We start from the raw sequence: 22,315 nt of genomic DNA on the forward strand, positions 1-22,315 counted from the left end.
ACCTGCTGTACACCGAACTCCCTATGAATCATGTTTTTCTCCACTTTAATTGGATTGAACGACATTGATCGCCACTAATGATGTCAATGGTACTTTTTTTTATCATTATGAAAGCCAATATAACGATAAAGCCCTTGATTCATTGGACAGCACTTGAAACCCCTGAGCCAATGTGTTATTATTACAGCTTCTTCCAAGGTCTCATCTGGGGCATTGTATTTGCCATGACTCAATATGCACTCTACTGCAGTCTAACTTTTTAAAACCCATGTCATTAGTTCTCATTGGGGTTTCAAGGAATTGTACCCTTCTTTCTGGTTCACATTCACGTGGTTTGGATTCCAAAACTCCCTTATACCTGAAGAAGCTGGATAGCATATTTAATGAAAAGAAAATACATTTAGCAATCAGTGTGGCATAGGGGTAACTCAATGAATATTTGGGACACCTATAATTCAATATCATTTATTCTTCTAATATATTTCAGGACAACTCTCACAAAATTATTACTCCCACTTTGTACAACAGAGAAAAAATATTTACATCCAACAGCAAAATTCAGAAATCCAAGTGCTGAATATTTTTTTCCAGTGTTAGTGTCTAACTTCACAAAGTAATCATTTTTAATTCTTCCCCACACACTGACACACCAACACAAACAGGCGACATTTCACTCAGCCTTGAACATAGAACCCTGCTCATTACAATTACTTGTTTTATTTCTAAATTTGAGAGCTTAAAACAGCTTTTGTTAAGTCCCCAGGGCCAGTTATATACACACAGTACCAGTCAAGTTTCAACACACCTTATCCAAGGGTTTTTCTTTATATTTACTATTTTCTAAATTGTAGAATAATAGAGGACATGGAATAATGTAGTAACCCATTTTTTTTTTTATCAAAATAGATTTGATATCCTTCAAAGTAGCCACCCTTTGCCTTGACAGCTTTGCACACTCTTGGGATTCTCTCAACCAGCTTCATGAGGAATGCTTTTCCAACAGTCTTGACAGAGTTCCCCCATATGCTGAGCACTTGTTAGCTGCTTTTCCTTCACTCTGCGGTCCAAATCATCCCAAACCATCTCAATTGGGTTGAGTAGTTGTGGAGGCCAGGTCATCTGATGCAGCACTCCATCACTCTCCTTTTTGGTAAAATAGCTCTTATACAGCCTGGAGGTGTGTTGGGTCATTGTCCTGATGAAAAACGAATTATAGTCCCACTAAGTGTAAACCAGTTTGGGTGGTGTATTGCTGCAGAATGCTGTGGTAGCCATGCTGGTTAAGTGTGCCTTGCAATCTAAATAAATCACTGACAGTGTCACCAGCAAAGCACCATCACACCTCCTCCTCCATGCTTCACGGTGGGAACCACACATGTGGAGAACATGGTTGGAACCAAAAATCTAAAATTTGGACAGATTTCCACCAGTCTAAGGTCCATTGCTTGTGTTTCTTGGCCAAGCAAGTATCTTCTTCTTATTGGTGTCTGTTAGCAATGGTTTCTTTTCAGCAATTCGACCATGAATTCACGGTCTCTGAACAGTTGATGTTTTGATGTGTCTGTTACTTGAACTCTGTGAAGCATTTATTTGGGCTGCAATTTATGAGGCTGGTAACTCTAGTGAACTTATCCTCTGCACCAGAGGTAACTCTGAGTCTTCCTTTCCTGTGGCAGTCCTTATGAGAGCCAGTTTCATCATGGCGCTTGATGTTTTTTGTGACTCAAATTTCTTGACATTTTCCAAATTGACCGACTATGTCTTAAAGTATTGATGGACTGTCGTTTCTCTTTGCTTATTTGAGCTGTTCTTGCCATAATATGGACTTGGTCTTTTACCAAATAGGGCTATCTTTTATATACCATCCCTACCTTGTCACAACACAACTGAAGCTGTCAAGGCAAAGGGTGGCTACTTTGAAGAATCTCAAATATAAAATATATTTTGATTTGTTTAACACTTTTTTGGTTATTACATGATTCCATATTTGTTATTCCATAGTTTTGATGTCTTCACTATTATTCTACAATGTAGAAAATAGTAAAAATATAGAAAGAATCTTGAATGAGTAGGTGTGTCCAAACTTTAGACTGGTACTGTATATAGTTTTCCCGTATCAGGGAAGATTAAATGCATAGAAATATAATTAATAGAACAGACTAATCATATACTTGAATGGGGACTCCCGTTCTATTAATTATATTTCTATACATTTAATCCTATCCGATAGGCGAAATCCAGATAGATACAAAAAATGGGCCCTGATCGGCTCTTTCCTCTCAATCCTCTGAGTGTATGGGATCATCACACGAGCTTGTAGAGAACAGTCGGTGTTGTCCCATCTTGAGGAGGTGGTGCCTCCTCTTCGGCAGTTGTGACGCTCCACGGCCTTTGGTTTCAGCACTGGGTCAAGTGCAACCCATATCACATTTGACCGTGGCTCGAGTTGCGAGTAATCTTTTTTGGTTTCTTCCATCCACTCAGATTGAACAATGCAATAAAAGATTGAAAGGGCATTTGTTGTGAAGCTCATTGGTCTTAGAGACACTCAAAAACATCTCCACGTTTTTATAGGTTCATCAATTATGGACAGATGGCTCATTCCACTGTTATTTTGTAAAAACCAGAGATTGCAGTATTTTGTGAAATTGTAACCTACTTAAATTGGCTAGGCAATTCTATTAGGGAAATTACATCCTCAAAACTTAAGCCTAACCCAAAGGTGATTGTTCTACTTGGTAAAATCAAGCTTTTTTACTGTCTTCAGTATGCATGTAATTTACAAATTACTCAGTTCTTAAAGTTCAACTTGCCATGCGCCCATTAGAACATTTGTGTCTGAGCATTTGCAGACACTCAAAAGCAGGGGAAATAAACTCATATATCGCTTGATTTGTACATATCAGACAGAAGCCTTGTGATGGGCACATTCCCGATGGTCTTCTTGAAAAATACTTCCTCTATGGTGGACGGGCTGACTGACCGCAGAGCTGGTAGAAGCAGGAGCAGCTTCCCAAAGCGGCAGGGCTGAGTTGGATATCTACAATAACAAGAAAGATGCAATTATTTAATTGTCTTTAAATTTAATTTGTGACTGTTTTCTAATTGCACAGTGCCTCCCTGAACATTTTGCTTGTATGTAACTGTTTATATGAATTGAAAAAGTACCCAGCAAACGTAACATCTTAAGGACATTAGGCAACATTCCCATTAGGTCACTTTCAGAGTTTCGGCGAGATATTTTCGCGCTGACGTTCTTTGAACATTATAGGAACATCAAAATATTACGTTAACCTCGGGACCATAAGATGACGTTCAGTACAGGTCCTGGTTTGGTCGCACTATAACGTATAATAAAGTACTTTGATGACCAGGAAGCGTTAGAAATAGGTTCCTATTTGGTTTTGACAGAACATCATCCTCTGGACATTCAATAACTGCGAGGGAATGTTTCAGACAGGTCCTGGATTATTACAGATAAAACGTTACAATAAGGTCGCAGCATGATCGTTAGGGTACGTTACAAAAAGGTCCCCGGGTTGTTCCAATGGGACGTTATATTCAGGACATTCAGTAAACTCAAGGGGACATCCAGTACAGGTCCTGGTCTGCTACTGACAGAAGGTTACAATAAATTATTTTAATGACCATTAGAGAACGTCCCCGTTTGGCTCTGACAGGAGGTCCTCATGACATTCAATGACCACAGGGATGTTTCATACAGGTCCTAGTTTGCTCAGACAAGACATTGTGTCATGGTCTGTCTAGATCCTACCCCGTTAGTTGTGGGGATCGAGATGTAATCAAGTATGTTTTTAGGATGCTCTCAGAGCTGGGCCATATGGACAAAAAGTTATTTCACAATTACTTTCCATTAATGGCAGATTTCTAGACTAAATTTTATTCAACTGAGATTGTATGATTCAAGAAACAAGTTAGCTAGTTAATCTAACATTTCCAAAGAATGTATGATTGATAGTTTCATGTGCCACCTGTCAAATTGGGATTCAGAATGATTCGATTTTTTTAGGGCTCTATAGTGATTAATTTGCCTACATCTTTTTTTGTTCATATTGACCTAGGCTAGCCTATATGCTACAAAATGCACCACCTGAGGAAGTGGGAACTGAAAACACATTAACTAGATTGCTAACTCTAAATATTATATTTTTGCTCAACAGATATCTTTTTTGTGCATATTGGCCTAAGTTAAAGGCCTATGCTACACTACCTGAGGAAGTGGGAACTCAAAACATATTAGCTAGATTGCTAACTCTAAATGTGATTTTGTTGCTAGTTAGCGTTGATTGTTGATTAATCTATCAGTAAATGTAATGTCCTACAAAAACGTTCCGTCTATAGGCCTAGGCTACTTAATGTGTTCGTTGTGAATGGGGGTGTTATACGCTCCGAGGGTGCAACATCTCTAAACCTTATTAGCCTACATACTCGGTTGTAAAAGTGGTGCCATTTGCTCAAGATTTAGAGTTATTATACTGACACAAAGCTGAATTTATGCCTTCTGGGAATGTTACAAAATTCAAAAGTTATGGGTGGAGTTGGAAAGATGGATGTCAGAAGAATTGCAGTGCAAATGTACTTTTCATTCGTCTGTCTGTATATTTCAAGATATACAGACTGCAGGGGGGTTCCCGATGGGTTGGACAATACTCTTCTCATCAAGTATCTTTTAAAAAGTTAAGACTCAAAAACTGGGAATAAATCAATCCTTCGTCGTTCCAGTAATGGAAAATCCCGTGTGGCTCAGTTGGTAGAGCATGGCGCTTGCAACGCCAGGGTTGTGGGTTCAATTCCCACGGGGGGACCAGGGTTCAATTCCCACGGGGGGACCAGGATGAATATGTATTAACTTTCCAATTTGTAAGTCGCTCTGGATAAGAGCGTCTGCTAAATGACTTAAATGTTTTGTTAAATGGAAAGGTCAAATGCTTTATTGTCTAAAGATTTTAAGAGCGTGGGCGATGGAGAGAAACAAAATAATGCAGTTTGAGGCCATGTGGCAGAAAGTGATAAGGGCGTGGAGATAGGGGTGGGGCTAGTGGGTCTGGGCAGGTGTGATGTAGTGATGTAGTGATGCTTGTCACAATTAGCACTAAGCGATTAGTGCCTTTTGAGGTCGGTTCGGGTTCGATAAAAAAAAAAAAAAAAGTAACGATTTTGGTTTAGATTATTTTTTCAACATTAAATGAACTGTGCATTATGTGGGTTGAATGCTGTAATAACACAGAATAAAACAATGAATAAAAGTGCCATGATGGTAGTGACTGTCCATTACTGCTTATCACTTATTAACCATCAGTTATTCACATTACTTTACTCAAATAAAATATTTAAGTTGTTGTGTATATTACATTTGTTTTATTTGATGACTTTATTCTTTCAATCCAACTCATCTCGTCTCTATAGAGCTACTGTCTATGCTGTCTATGCTGTCACTATTTTAGTCGTTCTTCGAATTAAATAAAGCATACTTTTATGACTACTGAATATCAACTATCAATCACTTAGATAATGTATTTTCAGGTGGAGATACCTAGCAAAGAAACTGCTCTCTATGTATCCCCTCTTACGCACATTCTGTGTCTTACTTGTAGCAGGCGTAAAAAAAAACCAGACGGGACAAGTTAAACCGCTCAATGGATTATGGTCATTGTAGTTAATTATAACGTTTTCTGTGTTAAACTATGTAGAGCATTGGCGTGTTGAAAACTACAACTCCCTACTACATCGTACAGTTCGGGCATTTGATCTGATTTATCTCTTGAGAAACTGCAGAGCAATGTGCGCATTGAGCTCACAGAAATGGACGAAATGGAATTAAAATAATTTAACCGATGTCTGTCAATTAGTTGTTTAAAAAACAAAAAATTACTTGCATTTAATACAAATAACTACCATTGGGGCGGTAGGTAGCCTAGTGGTTAGAGCGTTGGACTAGGAACCGAAAGGATGCAAGATCGAATCCCCGAGCTGACAAGGTAAAAATCTGTCCTTCTGCCCCTGAACAAGGTAGTTCCTTGGCCATCATCGAAAATAAGATATGCGTTCTTAACTGACTTGCCTACATCGCGGGACAGTGCATATACTTTCATTGCAGTTTTCAAGATAATGCACATTACGGTTTTTTCCTGGGGAAAAAACGGGAACCTAGACAAATGGCACAACATTTGATGTCATTAGGCGACCATTTCGTAACGTTCTGGGGATGTTAACTAATTTTTGTTTGCAGGGTAGCCTATCTTGCTGTGCATAATAGTACAGAAATATGTCCATATTGGCTGGCCACTTGTGTGACAAGTATTTTGGTATAGTGAACAAATAGCTTAAATAAACAAGTGTCTGCATATCTGTTAAGAAATAAATCATTTCTAAACTGTTAGTTTTGATCAAATGTCTCACCTGGTGTGTATGTAACTGTTTAGGGTGAGCTGTGCCTCATCCTGTAGTGCAGCGATGGCACTGGCGTTGCGAAAACTCCTCAACTCTGACCCGCCATGCGTTGGTACAGCTTGAAGGGAAAAGGCACAGACAATATGGTTACTGACTGCCATTATATTGACATGTACCTGACAAATGCATAACTGTCAATATACATTTCATATTGATGGTCAAAGTACTTCAGACATCTGCATTGAAATGTAAAAAAACAAAAACATATCTATTTTGTTTTTAGCATTAACATCCTTGGCTATTATTTATTTATTTATTCTAAACTATTGGTGACCTTGCAGGGTTGGGGACAATTCCATTTCAATTCCAGTCAATTCAGAAAGTAAACCAAATCCCAATTCCACATTTTTCTTATTAAAACACATGGAAGATAGTTGGAATTGGGAATTGGAATTTCAATGAATTGCTGAATTGACTGCAATTCAAATTAAATTAACCCCAGCCCTGCCTTCTTGTGATTTTAGTGAGGATAATTTATTTTAATATAATTTTTTATGACCCCCTCTTCAACTCACCAGCTTTGAACGTGACGATGCACTTCAAACAGGCGAACTCGGTTGCGTCCAGACGCAGCTGTCTGAAGCGAGTAACGACCTCCTGCAGGGCTTGTATTTCTGAGATGATGTTATTCAACCGCTGGGACTCTGTGTTGTCTGTGTTCATGCCTTCAAATAAATGGAATGGAGAATCTGTCTCTATTTTCGCTTTCCTTCCAACGCCACATTTAAATCCCATGGAATCGAAACGAAAATCATCTAAACGTAACATGATAGTAAATAGCCTAAATCTAATCGGTTAAGTAGAGTTAACCTGTTGATTGGTCATATGGGTTACATACCGGAAACAGCGAGCAGGGTGTTGGAGTCCACCGGAATGGCCCACTGCGCTATGCCCAGAACAAACAGTTCCCTCCAGGCGTCCTCCAACAGGATCAACTGTAAAACAGATTACAAACCTCAGTCAGCGCCGCACAATGAGCATGCCTAATATACTTCCAAGAAAATATTGATAGAGAATTAAGGTTTGAACACATTAGTTATATTATTTGATTACTGTATTTAGGCCTATGCAATTGTACGTTTTATTTTTGGAAAGGGATAGCCTAATAATGTAACGTATTGGCTAATATCTATCCTATAATATCCATACTGAATATAGTGGCTTACCTGGTCAGGTAAGGGGAGCGTGGAGAAGGCGGGAACGCTCTTGGCCCACTTGATGCTCATGAAGAGCAGACGCGCAGCTGACTCACACACGGACTCCGTAGCGACCTCGTAGAGGTACATGGGCGTACCACTGACCTCGTGAGGGTACTGAAATGCAAGAGGTCAATATAAACAAATAGGGCCTTGGGGTTCCATTTGAATAAAATAATGTGCTTTAGGACTAATAAATAGCGTGATCAAATGCATTGGTGCCACATTTGTGACTAATATGTGTGTATCTCATAAAACTCAAAGCACCAACACTAGATTAAGCTGTGGGTCTAATTATAAGCTAATGTTGCCTGCGTTGGATGGAGGTGAAAATATGATTTACATATTGTGTGACTCGAAGCTGCTGAATCGGGACCGGAATGTCAACTTCTAAACCTCTTAAAAGTTGAGAAAGAAGCACGTTGTGTTTTTCCAACGTGCTTGGTTGTACTCTTTGACTCATTGGGCACATAGCGCAGCTCGGTGAGTGAAGGGTGAGCGGAGGACAGGGGCTTACCTTTGGGGTGGGCTGGGCCAGTCCAACGATGGCCTGCCTCTCCGGCGTGCTGGCTACGGCGCTCATTTCCAAGTTATGTGGCTCCAACTGCGTGACCGTAGTGAAAAACGGCGGCCCCGGTAGGCTCGAGCCCGGGAAGTGGGTCGATGAACCGTTCACCTCTTTGTGCCCCCGGAAATATAGGGCGACCTGCTTGCGTATGGTGGAAGTCCTGGGACCCCTCTCGTGCTGAACGGCTGTCAAATTGGAGAGCAGGAACAATACTCTTTAGTAAGCTAGACCTACTCGTCTGTGAATGCCTTATTTATCAAAGTTCTTATTTTGTTCAAAGCTCGGTGAGGTAAAAGGCTTTGCCTCTTATGAGAATGTTATGAATACGTCCTCTGTTTACCCCGCTCTCAGCTGATTACGTTAAATACACTTTTCCATCCGATTTGATCGCCTCAAACCGAAATGTCACTGCCGGCGTGTAGCCAAAATAATAATTAAATTAAGCCTATTACCGTCTTTATTCATGTTCACGTCAAGACACTTTTTCAAACGGCACGCTCGGCATTGGTTTCTGTGCGTTTTGTCCACGGGGCATCCTCCCTATAATGGAAAACGAGAGAAAGAGAGAGAGAGAGAGAGAGGGGGGGGGGGGGGCGAGAGAGAGAGAGAGAGAGAATCACAGTTAAATGTAATTGCTCTGGGCCTCGTTTTCCTGTTGGGGTGTAAATTAACCATTACGATGATCGCAGCCTACCACTTGTACGAGGCAACTTTTTCAGCAAGTAGAGAGAACTTTCGCTAATTGCGTCGTTCAATCATATGTCGAAACTGATAGGATCTATAGAAAAGCAACGCCGCTCTCGGATCAGCCTTCTCTACTCAAATCTTACTTTAACATTAGAATGATTCCACAATACCGACAACGGATCGGCTCCTAGACTAGAGAGATATTACCACCTATGTCTGCAAATATTGAAGCGGCTTATTATGCTTACCCAATAATAATGCATCTTGTCACACATCATGAAACATATTGAGGCAAAAATTACAGACAGTAGCCTAGTCGCAAAAAAAAACGGAGTATGATTGAAATATTATTTAAATATTTAGGCCCATGTTGCCTATTTATCTTTTAATGCAGTGATCTCTGATTTCATTTGAAGCATCGTTTTATCTTTCACTTGTTTGCAAAAATTGCAAGTACTTTGGCAACTTTGTATTTATAGTCAACTTTGTTCTGAACTTATCGGCGGTCACAGTCAGACAGATATACCTAAAGCCTAAACATTTTGATTCTATGTTTAGCGGAGATCCTCTGTAGATAAAGTGATGCGGAAGGGCAAAAAACATCTAATGCTGCTCTTTGGTTGCTCTATGAGTGGTCTGGATCACTGGTAGATTTGGGAATGTTTTTAAGAGCAACGTTACTAACGAAGACTCTGGAAAACAGATCGGCTGCTAAAGATACATAGTGAGATGTTTTTTTTAAACCTTTATTTAACTAGGCAAGAACAAATTCTTATTTTCAATAATGGGCCTAGGAATAGTGGGTTAACTGCCTTGTTCAGGGGCAGAACTACAGATTTTTACCTTGTCAGTTCAGGGATTTGATCTTGCAACCTTACGGTTTCGAGTCCAACGCTTTAACAACTAAGATACCTGCCGCCCCAACGATGATCTTAACACTATGAAGGCTCTGGCACAGTGAGTGAATGACATGCTGTGTTTGAGGGAGAAGCGAATGGCTGTTAAAGGTCCAGTGCAGTCAAAAACGTGATTTCATGTGTTTTATATATATTTCCACGCCATGCGGTTGGATAATACTGTGAAATTGTGAAAACTATGATAATTCCCTTTTACTATAAGACCTTGAAAATAGTATTGTTTTGGTGGGATGGAGTTTTGGCCTGCCTGGTGATATCACCAGCCAGTAAATTAGTTAATAGACTAAGAGAGTTCCAAACCTCTCTGCCAAAAATAGCTATAGTTATCAGTTTCCCCTCCCCACTCAGACCACCCTCAGACAGTCCTAGCAAATTCTTGCTTGAGGATTTGCTATTTCCTCACAAGCTGTTTTTCTTTCTTTTTGACAATTTTAATTGAAAAAAAATCACAGTAAGTACTTAATTGTTACCAGAAATGATTTGATTTTGAGATAAAAACGGCTGCATTGGACCTTTAAACAGTTATTTTCCTGGGACGCCATTCTACAGGTGAAGGATGTGTTATTATCACAGCTATTGACTCGATCCCCGCGGCTCAGCAGCAGTCTCATCTCCGAGGATAAGTAGGGCTATTCCGCCCACTGTTGGCTAAATCCTCGGGTTAGTGTCATTACATTAGATTGGATTACACCTGATACATTAAAGCAGGACTGTGTTTAGCGCCAGTCAATGGCCTTGGGTGGCGATGCAATTAGGCCCTGTCGTGCCCTGGGTGGCTGGCCGCTCACAGAGACAAGTTTTAGGAGAGACTTAACCCTGCAGACTCAAGACTGACCGATAAAGACGCAACATGACCGTGCGTAAAATGCCCAATGTGTGCGTCATGTTTGGATAGATTTAGGATAAAGTCACCACCTGCATTTGAAATAGGTTTAACATTAAATTGGAAAAACACTGTAGTTAGGCCTATTACCTGAGAACCTGATTTACAGACGTATGTCCTGTTTCTGCGGATGCTCCTCTTGAAGAAGCCAGAGCAGCCGTCACACGCGTACACGCCATAATGTTTCCCAGAGCTACGGTCCCCACACACTTTACACGGGATATCCAAGATACGACCTGGAAAGAATAAATACAAATTAATTTATTTATTTCCTTAAGATCAAGATTCAGAAAGGTGTTTTGCGCTTGGAAAGAGCCCCATCTGAATAAATTCTGCATCCAAACTCATGCCCTGTACCCATCCTCATCATCACCCCTCCCTTTTAATGAAGGAGGACAAAACGAAAGACACAGTAACGTGACAACAGACAGTGTACAGTGTCTTCATATACCGTCCGGCCCTGGGAATGCACCCGCAAGTTTCTTGTGAGTTCGGTTGTGGGAAGCGTCATATCTGAGGTCTCTGAAGACAATTCCAGGGGGCACACAATGGAGACATTAGGGAAAGTGTTAACTTAATGATTTTCCCCATTGAACCTCGTCTGACTGCCCCGATCTCTACAAGCTGCCAACTCCCCCTCATAATGGGACTCGACAGCTGCTTTATCCCGCAGGTCTGTAGGCCTGCGGATTAGGGAGTGACACGGCACAGAGAATAATGCGCACCAACTCGTTTCACCAACTCAAATGAAGTGTATGTAAATCGACCCCGGAGTAAATGAAAAAAAGTGATTTCTGTAAAGATTTTTTATTCAAATCTATTTAAAAGAAGTATATTTGTATGTATATGAGGGAGTCTTTTTTATATAGGGAAAAGAAGGCTATGTAATTACACTGACGTTTTGCCACCTGCTCATTGATTCACCATGCAGTGACCCGTCAAAAAGGGTAGCATGGGAATTCGGATACGACCCCATAACGACAGAGCATCAAAAACAATCAACTTTGGCGATGAGTTGGGACTTCAACACACCAATTATGCAAAGAGTACCAAAGAAGTCGATGGCAATTACATTTCTCTATCACGTGGTTTTATAAAGGGTTGAAAATCCAGGATGCATCTCAAAGATTTTGAAAAAATATTTGGTGCCATGGCCAGGTTTACAACAAAAACGAATAAATAGGCCTAAATTACTCAAAACTATTCGTAAAAAAAAAAATAACTGTATAAACCGTCGAAACAATCAATAAACGTTGGGCGATAGCCTAACTGCGCCTCTGAAAAGTTTATACGCCAAGAAGTAGGCGTATAGGCATCACATAAGGAATTAATCCAGTATCGCAATGTCCTCGTTAGACAATTATAATTACGCACTAATAACGGGCACATTTCCCATAAAGCTGTTGGACGGAAATGTTATGAAATAAAAATGAAGTTTAATTTTGGTGTGTGGGGGAACACGTCGGTAACTTATCTCAATAGGGGTTCCGGTCGTCGCCATTGTGTGCCGTAATTGCTTAAAGATATATGGCATATACCATTACCGTAATTACCATCAACCCCAAAACCTGCTGAAAGAAGTTAGACTGAGTTTTATTGAGGGAAATGTTTTGTGACCACCCACAATGTGTTAAATGAACTTGGAGGAAAGCATGCAATATTAGGCTACAACAATTGTGAATGATTCTAATTTAAAAGCTGTATGAAAGTGAATACTTGCAGATTGCTTTCTGAGATTTGCCAAGGCCTATGCGACTAGGCCAAAATAGCAACCAACCAGGCGTTGGTGAAACAAATAATAAACTATATGCGTTATAGGCACATTTCGTTTGGCCGTAATGCAGTTTAGCAACACTTAACACAATAACAACAAAAACATACATGTATTAAGCTACAGAATATAGAATATAGGCTAATTGTTGTTGTCTCATTATTCCAGTTATTTACACAGACATGTAAACATTCCTTATTGTGTCCCGAAATCCAGAACTTTAATGTTTTCTTTCATTTATGATGTACAAAGTTCCATAAAGTCCGGCAAATTTTTCAACCATAGAACATAATTAATTTGAACAAAATGCAAGGGCAATTATTTGTGTATGCCATTTTAAAATCAGTATGGTAAAAAATATTTGGCCTGTCAAACACACACACACACACACACACACACACACACACACACACACACACACACACACACACACACACACACACACACACACATATTGACAAATAGACACAGTCAACACAATTGTTTATCAATAAATGAGCTTTTGGGCTATCGTGCCAATACTGGCCCATTGGCCTACCTCCATATAGTTTGTATAGTCTCTCACGTACATTTTTTTCATCGTTTTGATAGTTTGGGTGTTTCGCACAAAATTTCAGGAACATTTAGTCCTACATGTTTTACCTTTACTAATCTTTTTAGAAATAAACATCGCAAAACAAGCAGAAATATGCAGTGTTATTTTTATGAGAGAATAATGCCGCACTTATCAACAACAAATAACTGCAATTCAACTGGAAAACGAAGAAGCATAGGCCTACAGCGCTCAATTGAGTTGTATTAATGGATAGGCTAGGCCCTGTACCATTCCTATGAAAAACATTGTAAAATAAAAATAACCTTTTTTTTAAGTAGGCCTAATAACATACACAATTATTGTACAAACCCGACTTCATAGTTTAAGTTATAAAATGAGTTACCAGATGTATCCTACCGCAACTCCAAGGTAAACGCAAATTGTCGATGACTTCATTTCGGAATGTTTCAACGCCTTTCACATAATATCCTATTACTTTTCGATTCATACATGTTTGCATTATAACAATGATAAATACCTTAATAACCAATTATAGTTTAAGGAAAAAGATAAACTTTAGTATGCTTACTTGATTTAACATTCAGAATATCCAAACACCCACTTGTTGAACCAGCGGGTTTGCTCATCGTGGACACTCGTTTATTTTCTATTTTCAGAATCAAAATCCTCTGTCTGTGCAAAAGCATCAGCTGAACGATATCAAAACATTACATCTACAGTTTTCGCTGAAACCAATAGATTTATGTAAAGTCCTGACTCCTGAGTCGGCCAACTGTATATTTTCCAAGGATTATAAAATTCCAGCTATCAAGATGGATTTTGGAGTATCTGCAAGTATTGGACGTTGAGTTTCACAAAGTCCTGGCTGTGTGGATAGCAGCGCGATAGCCGGATAGAGAGCCGTCTACACCGGGCGAGAGGCAACGGCTCCTCGGGTGCGCAGAGCGCAACAAGGCGCACAAAGTTGGGTAGAAAACTGCCGAAGCGGCGCACCAAAACAGACGGACTGTCTACCAAGCGAGTCCAGAAGCCACGGAACACAAATAGTCTAAACCAACAAAAAACAATGCTCTTCTTAACTGATAAACAACGACTGGTAAAATAATGCTTGTTCAAACCCGAAGCAGAGGTGACTTTCTGCTGTGAGTCGTTAGATGAAAGCTTAGTAATATTTATGAGAAGTGTCAGAGAAGGCGGAGGGTGGAGAACTCCACTTCCTTCACCCACTTAGCTTGTCCCTGCTTTCTACTCCCAACTCTTGTGTGCCAGGATGACGTCACCCGACTCAGGCTGCTCGCTCTGAGGCAAGTGAAGTAAGAGTTCCGAAGGCTCGCGCAGAGGTTGTAACTGGGAGTGGAAAGAAAACACCGCGCTGTAGATTTATGTGAATTAATAAGGGGTGTTGTGCATGGCTATTGAACGATTCTCTCTACATCTCTCTACATTCTATCTGATTGCTGCGTCTCTGGTGTTTTAATAGACATGTATCAACAGGTGCAACTTTCTCTTTATAGGCTACTTAACATATTTATAAAGTGTTTGATAGGTTTGGTTAAATTGAGCTGCTTTTGTCAACTCCACATAGCCTTATCCAAGTGTTCTTTGGGTAGAGTTTGAGCACAATTGAATGTGCACCTGTTGAGTTTATAAATGTGCAAGTGTGTTGTTACTAGTATTGCCTAAAACGAATGTCGATCGATTATCATTGAGAGGGAGTCAACGGTAGACGGTTTGGGCATCCCCCTCATCTACCAGAGCTGTGTGACAGACAGAGACAGCGGTTCCCATCGCCCTTTAGTAGTTGGGAACGAAGCAGGGGTTCTGGGTCGGGGATGCACACGCTAATGTAGACTAGAACTGTGTGGTGGTCTCCTCCCTTGGCCCCCCTGTGCCCGCTCGCCGGGGCGGAAAGATGCAGCCTCTCCTCTCTGTCTGAGGAGCAGGGTGTGCCGGGGCGAAGGGATGATCGCACCCGTAGACCGCATCATTGACAGTGACACCCTGACCTTGACAGCTTGCTGCGCTTTCGCCCGGTAACTCCAGAAATCCATAATTCAGTTTTTTAATTATGAACATTCCCACGGTACCCTAGAGGACATATGGACGTTGAAAGTGTCGATTTAAACGGACAAGGGCGGGGTACAATGTCGTAGTTAATTGCAATTAGTCGTTGTCAAGTCTTTCACCCTTAAAAACCTGCCTTCAGCATGGCTCGCTTGGTTTAGTCAGTTTTGAGCATGCTCGAGCGGGTCCAAGTATCAACTTCTCTAAGTTTATTATATATAAATATAATGAATGTGTTAAAGAGCAAACTACGCAGGTGGATATCATCAGGCCTATCAAAACTAAAACTTTGACTCTTTAGTAAACGTGTCTTAAAATGGAAATAATTGCTTCACAATATTGATATTCCACATTTAGTATAATGAGCTTTATTGCACACACTTCTTTCTATGTTTGCTACTTTTAGTGGGGCTTGATTGTGAAATGCATATGTGAGGGTGTGAGTGGGGGGCTGGGGGGGGGGCAGTTGAATGTGCGAGATAATCTCCTTAACTCTTTGTAATCCTCGTCAATCACTGATAGCCTTTACACAAATATAACCAACATCATGGTTGCCTGGGTTGCTTGCTTTCACTTTTTGTATTAGTGACTCCCTTCTTCTCCAGCAGTCAATGAAAAATCGTTAACAAAGGACCAGTGGATTGTGTATCTGGTTTTTGGCTTGACAGCATCAGTATGCAACTACTTAAATAGTCTTTAAATATTCGAGAGGCATAGGCCTAAGTGTCACACCACTTATTTATTGGAATAACCCTATAGGCTATAGAAAGCCGATATTACCACCGTGAAATTTTCCACCGTTATTAGCAATGAAAACCGTATGAAGGCTATCAACTAGGTTGCATTCTTTTATAACAAATCAATCGAAAGGTAGCACTAACAAGATGTGCGTAAACCTATTGAGAGAAGTCAGTAAGCGCCATAGAGAACAAATATGCGGGTCTGAGCAAGTGTGATGTCATTAATGTTTGTAGAAATGAATGTACATGAATGTTCAGTTGTCTACTGTCTTTGTCTATGTGTGTTTTTGTATTTTAAGAAAAATCAAATACAATCTTACAAAAAAAAGACAGCGAACATAATAGATCCAAGTCCACCAAAGACCTAGGGCTGCAACCTGGTCTCAGAGCATTTCGTATTATTCTGTATGTAAATCCAAGACACTACATTTAGTATGATATATTACGTTTCATATGCTAGACAGGGCTTAGACTGTTTAGTGGCAAAAAAATGTTTAAATATAGGTTAAAAAAATATCTTTCTTATAGCTCTCAGATATAGGAGAGACACTTCAGAACAAACTTCCCTTTGATATTTTTTGGGGACCATCTGTTGTTCCATGTAGTGAATCTGTTATTCAATGCATTTGTATGGGCTAATAGCAGTATGGCCCCAAATAATTTTCCCCAAAATATTTTTTTTCAATATTTTTTTTGATACTTCAAGGGGTCTTAAAATTCTAAATCAAATAGATAAATTATCCTTGGTATGATCTTCTTAAAACAATTCCATATAGCGTAGAAATTGGTTGTTGATAATTGCAAGACAACCATTTTCAGGTCTTGCTATAGATTTTAATGTAGATTTAAGGCAAAACTGTAACTCGGCCACTCAGGAACATTCACTGTCTTCTTGGCAAGGAACTCCAGTGTAGATTTGGCCTTGTGTTTTAGGTTATTGTCAGTGGAAAGCAGACTGATCCAGGTTTTCCTCTAGGATTTTGCCTGTGCATAGCACAGTTCTGATTCTTTTTAATCCTGAAAACTCCCCCAGTTCTTAATGATTACAAGCATACTGTCACGTTCCTGACCTTATTTGCCTTTGTTTTACTTTGTTTAGTTGGTCAGACGTGAGCTGGGTGGGTAGTCTACGTTATGTGTTTCTATGTTGGGTTGAATGTGTTGCCTGATATGGTTCTCAATTAGAGGCAGGTGTTTGACGTTTCCTCTGATTGAGAACCATATTAAGGTAGGCTGTTCTCACTGTTTGTTTGTGGGTGATTGTTCCTGTGTCTGTGTATGTCGCACCACACGGGACTGTTTCGTTTTCGTTCGTTTGGTTAGTCTGTTCCTGTTCGTGCGTTCTTCGTGTTTATGTAAGTTCACATGTTCAGGTCTGTCTATGTCGTTTTGTTGTTTTGTAATTTTCAAAGTGTTTTTCGTGTTCGTGTTCGTCTTTAAATAAATCATTATGGATTCAACCTACGCTGCATTTTGGTCCGACCCTTACTCCTTCTCCTCATCCGAGGAGGAGGAATTAGACAGCCGTTACACATACCCATAACATGATGCAGCCACCACCATGCTTGAACATATGGAGAATGGTACACAGTAAAGTGTTGTATTGGATTTTCCCCAGGCATAACACTTTTTATTGAGGATAAAAAGTACATTGCTTTGCCACATTTTTTTCAGTATTACTTTACTGCCTTTTTACAATATATATTTTTATTCTATTTTCTCTCTGTCAATTAGGTTAGCATTGTGGAGTAACTACAATGTTGTTGATCCATCCTCAGTTTTCTCCTATCACAGCCATTAAACTCTGTAACTTTTTTAAGAACACCATTGGCCTCATGGTGAAATCCCTGAACGGTTTCCTTCCGCTCTGGCTACTGAGTTAGGAAGGACACCTGTATCTTTGAAGTGACTGGTTGTATTGATACACCATCCAAAGTGTAATTAATAACTTCACCATGCTCAAAGGGATATTCAATGTCTGCTTTTTTTACCCATCTACCAATAGGTGCACTTCTTTATAAGGCATTGGAAAACCTCCCTGGTCTTTGTGGTTGAAACTGTGTTTAAAATTCACAGCTCAACTGAAAGACCTTACAGATAATTATATGTGTGGGGTACAGAGATGAGGTAGTCATTCAAATTTTTACTCTTGAACTTATTTAAGCAATTCCACTTTGACATTATGGGTTATTGCATGTAGGCCAGTGACAAAAAAATCTCAATTGAAACCATTTTAAATTCGGATTGTAATACAACAAAATTTAATTCTGCCTGTAACACAAGTCAAGGGGCGTGAATATTTTTATGAAGGCACTGTATCTCAACCAATCTAAATAAGCATACACTGTAACAGAAAAATGAAATTTATACGGTAATTTTAGGTATTATCAACAGTAAAAAACGTAGAAACTTTTTACTGCAGTACACTGTAAATTATGGTGCATTGTGGGAAAATGTCGGTATATCGAATGGTACTGTAACTCCACCCCACAAAATACCATACCACACCGTATCTTTGGAGATCCAAAAACCCTTTGACCACTAGTGGGTGCATGGCGTTGTTGTTTCTGGCTCATTAACATATTTTAAAGCATGCCTTGTGAGAGGCTATATTTGTTGCACCTGTGTGCGAGAATGCTATACCAATTTAAATACTATATGGTTATAAGGTCCCATCAATTCATAAAGTATAGGGGACAGATTGGAGAGGCAGCAAATCTTCAACCTTAAATGGTTGCACATTTTGCCCTGTCCTTATGGTTTGTTTTGCCCTGTAGTTTCTGCCAGTTTTGAAGCCTTTGTTTAGGCCTCTAGAAGCGCAAGTGATGTAAAAAATCAAATAATCATTAATATGCTGTAACGTGTAAACACTTTATCTAGCTGCCAACCTGCTTGCACCAATTCCTTGTAATTACAGTAAAATACTGTCAAATTCAAACTCCTCCCCTCAATTCTTCCAGTCATTAATTAATTCAGATTACGGTAGCATAGATTTTTTACAGTATAATACAGTACATTTTACGGTATTGTACTGTGTGTCATTACACAGTACTTGCTTTGATACCGTATTTATATTACAGTAGGTGTGTACTGTAATATTACATACAGAATTGTTCTTGCCACGCACTGCCAGTAAATTACTGTCAAATTCATGGTAACCCCTTTACAGTGTTTAAATTATTAAATAAATTATGAACAGGAAACATTAGTCTGTGAAAAAGGTATGGGCCTTTGAAACAGTTGAAGCTCTTATTTGCTAGTTTAAAAAAATGCATGTCTGAAATTGTACAATCGGCATTACAAATCAGAGTCAATAACAGATTGCTAGCATAGGCTACAGTAGTGACAGGTTACATTTCAGCACCGTGGACAGCTCTGGGGAAGGGTCGACTAAAGTGGAGAAGCAGATACCTGGCGTGTAGGACAGACTGGGGAGTGGGGATGAGGGCTAGGGGTGGGGGGGAATCACCCAGACCTTGCACTGTGTTCAGAATTTCAGTTTAGTAATGTGTGGGGGACTCTGTGTTCATGGTCTTGAAGGTCCTTTCCGGAAAACAAATTTGTAATGATATATAAAATAAAATAATTAACAGCAACCTCAAAACATCATCATAAATGTACCATCCTGTGGTCCCACATTTTGGCCCCACACATGTTTGTGGCCCCACACTGACATGCCTCAATGGATGGTTCCATCATACTGACTACCTGTAGCTGTCATTACACTTGAGTGGATTGGTCTGGACATACAACGGTCTCTATTTCCATTCCCCTATCACTACCATCCCAGTGTCCCAATTCCCTTACTACCTCCCAGACAGCCAGTGGAAGGGAACACACCCGTGACTTGTTGAATGATGGGTGGCCAGATTACCATCCCTGGCACACCACAACCCACCCACCTCTCTCCACCAAACCCTGCCTTGCAGGGGGTCAACACAGGGCATCCCTCTCTCAGTCTGGGTCTTTGGGATTGGTACAAACAGGGAAAGAACACAAAGTCAGCTCCCTGGTCCAACACACATGCACACAGCACACACCTACAGGCACATATCCTCTACCCCAGACACACCTACATCCCCTGTACCTATACAATACACCAGGCTACAGTTATTGAAATGTACCTAAAAGAAACCCCCCAAAAGCTCATCATGCCAGAACCCAAACGCGCCACAAGTCGATGCCGTCTGGTGCGGTCGGTGCGGTAGGATGCTCTGACAAATCTATTTGGGGCAAATTGTCAGTGAGAAACTTCCGCTCGAACTGCCTCGGACAAAACTGGCTGTTGGGGAGAGCAAATCCCGCTGCATGAGGGTGGGGACAATGGGGTTGAATGTGTTGATGTGCGGCCGGTGGCTAGGGAGGGACAATGGGCGGATTAGTCCGTCCCCTGGCTGACTGATTTGAGATGGCTCCTCTCGGGCCCTCACCGTGGGGAGTCCCATTGTCCACCTTCTGATTCCCACTTCTCACAAACTCCAAACAAAAGTCAATCTCTTTCTCAAGGGGGGAAAAATATCGACTTGGGCCATGTTGTCCTCTGCTCCGCTCGGGAAAGTGACTAAAAACTTTATTTGCCAGGGATGAATAACTCCACTAACTCACTAACTTCCTATACTTTTCTCATTCCCCCCTTCTTGTTCTCTCTCTTCTTCCTTCTGGGTGTCTATCTGAGGTCCATGGTGGGTAGTGGGAAGGTGCTATACCCCCTGCCTGATCTGAAGGACGCTCGGCTGGGATTTTCAGACGGGAGTGGAGCTGTAAGGCACCTGTTGGAGGCTTAGGCCTGCAGCCTGCAGCTTTGCGGCCCGCGGCCCATTAATATTAAAATATACAGAGATGCAATCACGGGCCGGCTCTGAAATCGGTCTGATGTCGCCCCTGGGATCCCTCTGGATGGACCTCTGCTTTCAGTCACTGGTGAAGAGCCCCTGGGATCCCTCTGGACGGACCTCTGCTTTCAGTCACTGGTGAAGAGCCCCTGGGATCCCTCTGGACGGACCTCTGCTTTCAGTCACTGGTGAAGAGCCCCTGGGATCCCTCTGGACCGACCTCTGCTTTCAGTCACTGGTGAAGAGCTCCTTTTTTTCTTTCTTTTTTCCTGTCTTCGCGTTTTCTTTTTTTCTCTCAAAAGGCTCGTTAACAAATTATGACAGCTGAGTAGAGAGGCTTAAGCCGTTCATGCTGCAAAGATAAACAGGTTAGAGCCCAGGAGGCAGGAGAGCAGGCTGCAAAATAGAAGAGCAGGGAACACTGTTAGGCTGGCTGCTTATAACTGCTGCATGACTTCATTGATCTATCTATGCATCCTTTCACGCATCTACTGTATACACAATCAAATGTTTACTGTAAACACATAGTAACAGAGACTTCCAAAACTATACAACGAAGCATTTGTTTATGATTATTATAAGTAGTATTTACAATAAACAAAGGCTTATACAGTACATTTTCTATTCCATATTATTTATGTAATGTTCAGGGTTCAAAACCTTTTATAAAACCAGAATGAAAGAGTGTATTCTAAAGAAGTACAATAACTATATTGAGTAGATTCACAGTATCTCAACATTTATGTCAGACAAAATAGCAATAAAGATAAGTGCAAAATAAATGACACACACACACACATTCAGTACACACACACTCTCTAAATGCCGTCACTGCCGTTCTATCATGTCTGTGAACACCAACACCAGTCAAGCCATCTGTGGTTACAGTAAAGACTGGTTGCGGTCGTCAAATAGATGAGCTAAACAATGGTTGCCATTGGGTTTGACCACAACTATTGTCACGGTCATCTCTGGGTTCAACTGCAGTCATCATGACAGAGTGAGAGTCATTATACTCAAACCGTTCATTTCTAGTGGCTGCGGTCCTCAGTAAATCAGTTCAAACGGCAGTGGACGCGGTCATGTCACGTTCGACCTTCAGGTGCAGCAGAGCTCACCAGGCCTGCTTGCCAAATGGCACCCTATTACATACAGTTGAAGTCGGATGTTTACATACACCTTAGCCAAATACATTTAAACTCAGTTTTTCACAATTCCTGACATTTAATCCTAGTAAAAAAATCACTGTCTTAGGTCAGTCAGTTATTTTAAAATGTGAAATGTCAGAAAAATAGTAGAGAATGATTTATTTCAGCTTTAATTTCTTTCATCACATTCCCGTGGGTCAGAAGTTTACATACACGCAATTAGTATTTGGTTGCATTGCCTTTAAATTGTTTAACTTGGGTCAAATGTTTCGGGTAGCCTTCCACAAGCTTCCCACAATAAGCTGGGTGAATTTTGGCCCATTCCTCCTAACAGAGCTGGTGTAACTGAGTCAGGTTTGTAGGCCTCCTTGCTCGCACACACTTTTTCAGTTCTGCCTACAAATTTTCTATGGGATTGAGGTCAGGGCTTTGTGATGGCCACTCCAATACCTTGACTTTTGTTGTCCTTAAGCCATTTTGCC

General features: G+C 40.6%; 1 protein-coding gene across 1 annotated transcript; it reads right to left on the bottom strand.

The window, feature by feature from the left end:
• Positions 1 to 449: 449 nt before the first annotated feature.
• Positions 450 to 14,392, bottom strand: LOC129825320 (nuclear receptor subfamily 2 group E member 1). Its single transcript, XM_055885325.1, has 9 exons — positions 13,618 to 14,392; positions 10,813 to 10,958; positions 8,688 to 8,775; positions 8,185 to 8,420; positions 7,638 to 7,784; positions 7,310 to 7,406; positions 6,987 to 7,136; positions 6,421 to 6,529; positions 450 to 3,040 (listed from the first exon to the last, which is right to left on the bottom strand). The coding sequence occupies exons 1-9, from the start codon at positions 13,733 to 13,735 to the stop codon at positions 2,878 to 2,880; spliced, it is 1,254 nt and encodes a 417-aa protein (XP_055741300.1). The 5' UTR covers positions 13,736 to 14,392; the 3' UTR covers positions 450 to 2,877.
• Between the last annotated feature and the right edge of the window lie 7,923 nt (positions 14,393 to 22,315).

The sequence above is a fragment of the Salvelinus fontinalis genome, chromosome 27, assembly GCF_029448725.1.
Source record: "Salvelinus fontinalis isolate EN_2023a chromosome 27, ASM2944872v1, whole genome shotgun sequence".
In the NCBI taxonomy this organism is placed as follows: domain Eukaryota; kingdom Metazoa; phylum Chordata; class Actinopteri; order Salmoniformes; family Salmonidae; genus Salvelinus; species Salvelinus fontinalis.

Excerpts from the sequence above, each read along its gene's own strand:
- LOC129825320 (XM_055885325.1), bottom strand. The coding sequence starts at position 13,735 with ATGCTTTTGCACAGACAGAGGATTTTGATTCTGAAAATAGAAAATAAA. Across the intron at positions 7,407-7,637 it reads CGCTCCCCTTACCTGACCAG|TTGATCCTGTTGGAGGACGC; the intron begins GTAAGCCACTAT and ends TCTGTTTTACAG. Across the intron at positions 6,530-6,986 it reads CATCGTCACGTTCAAAGCTG|CTGTACCAACGCATGGCGGG; the intron begins GTGAGTTGAAGA and ends TTTCCCTTCAAG.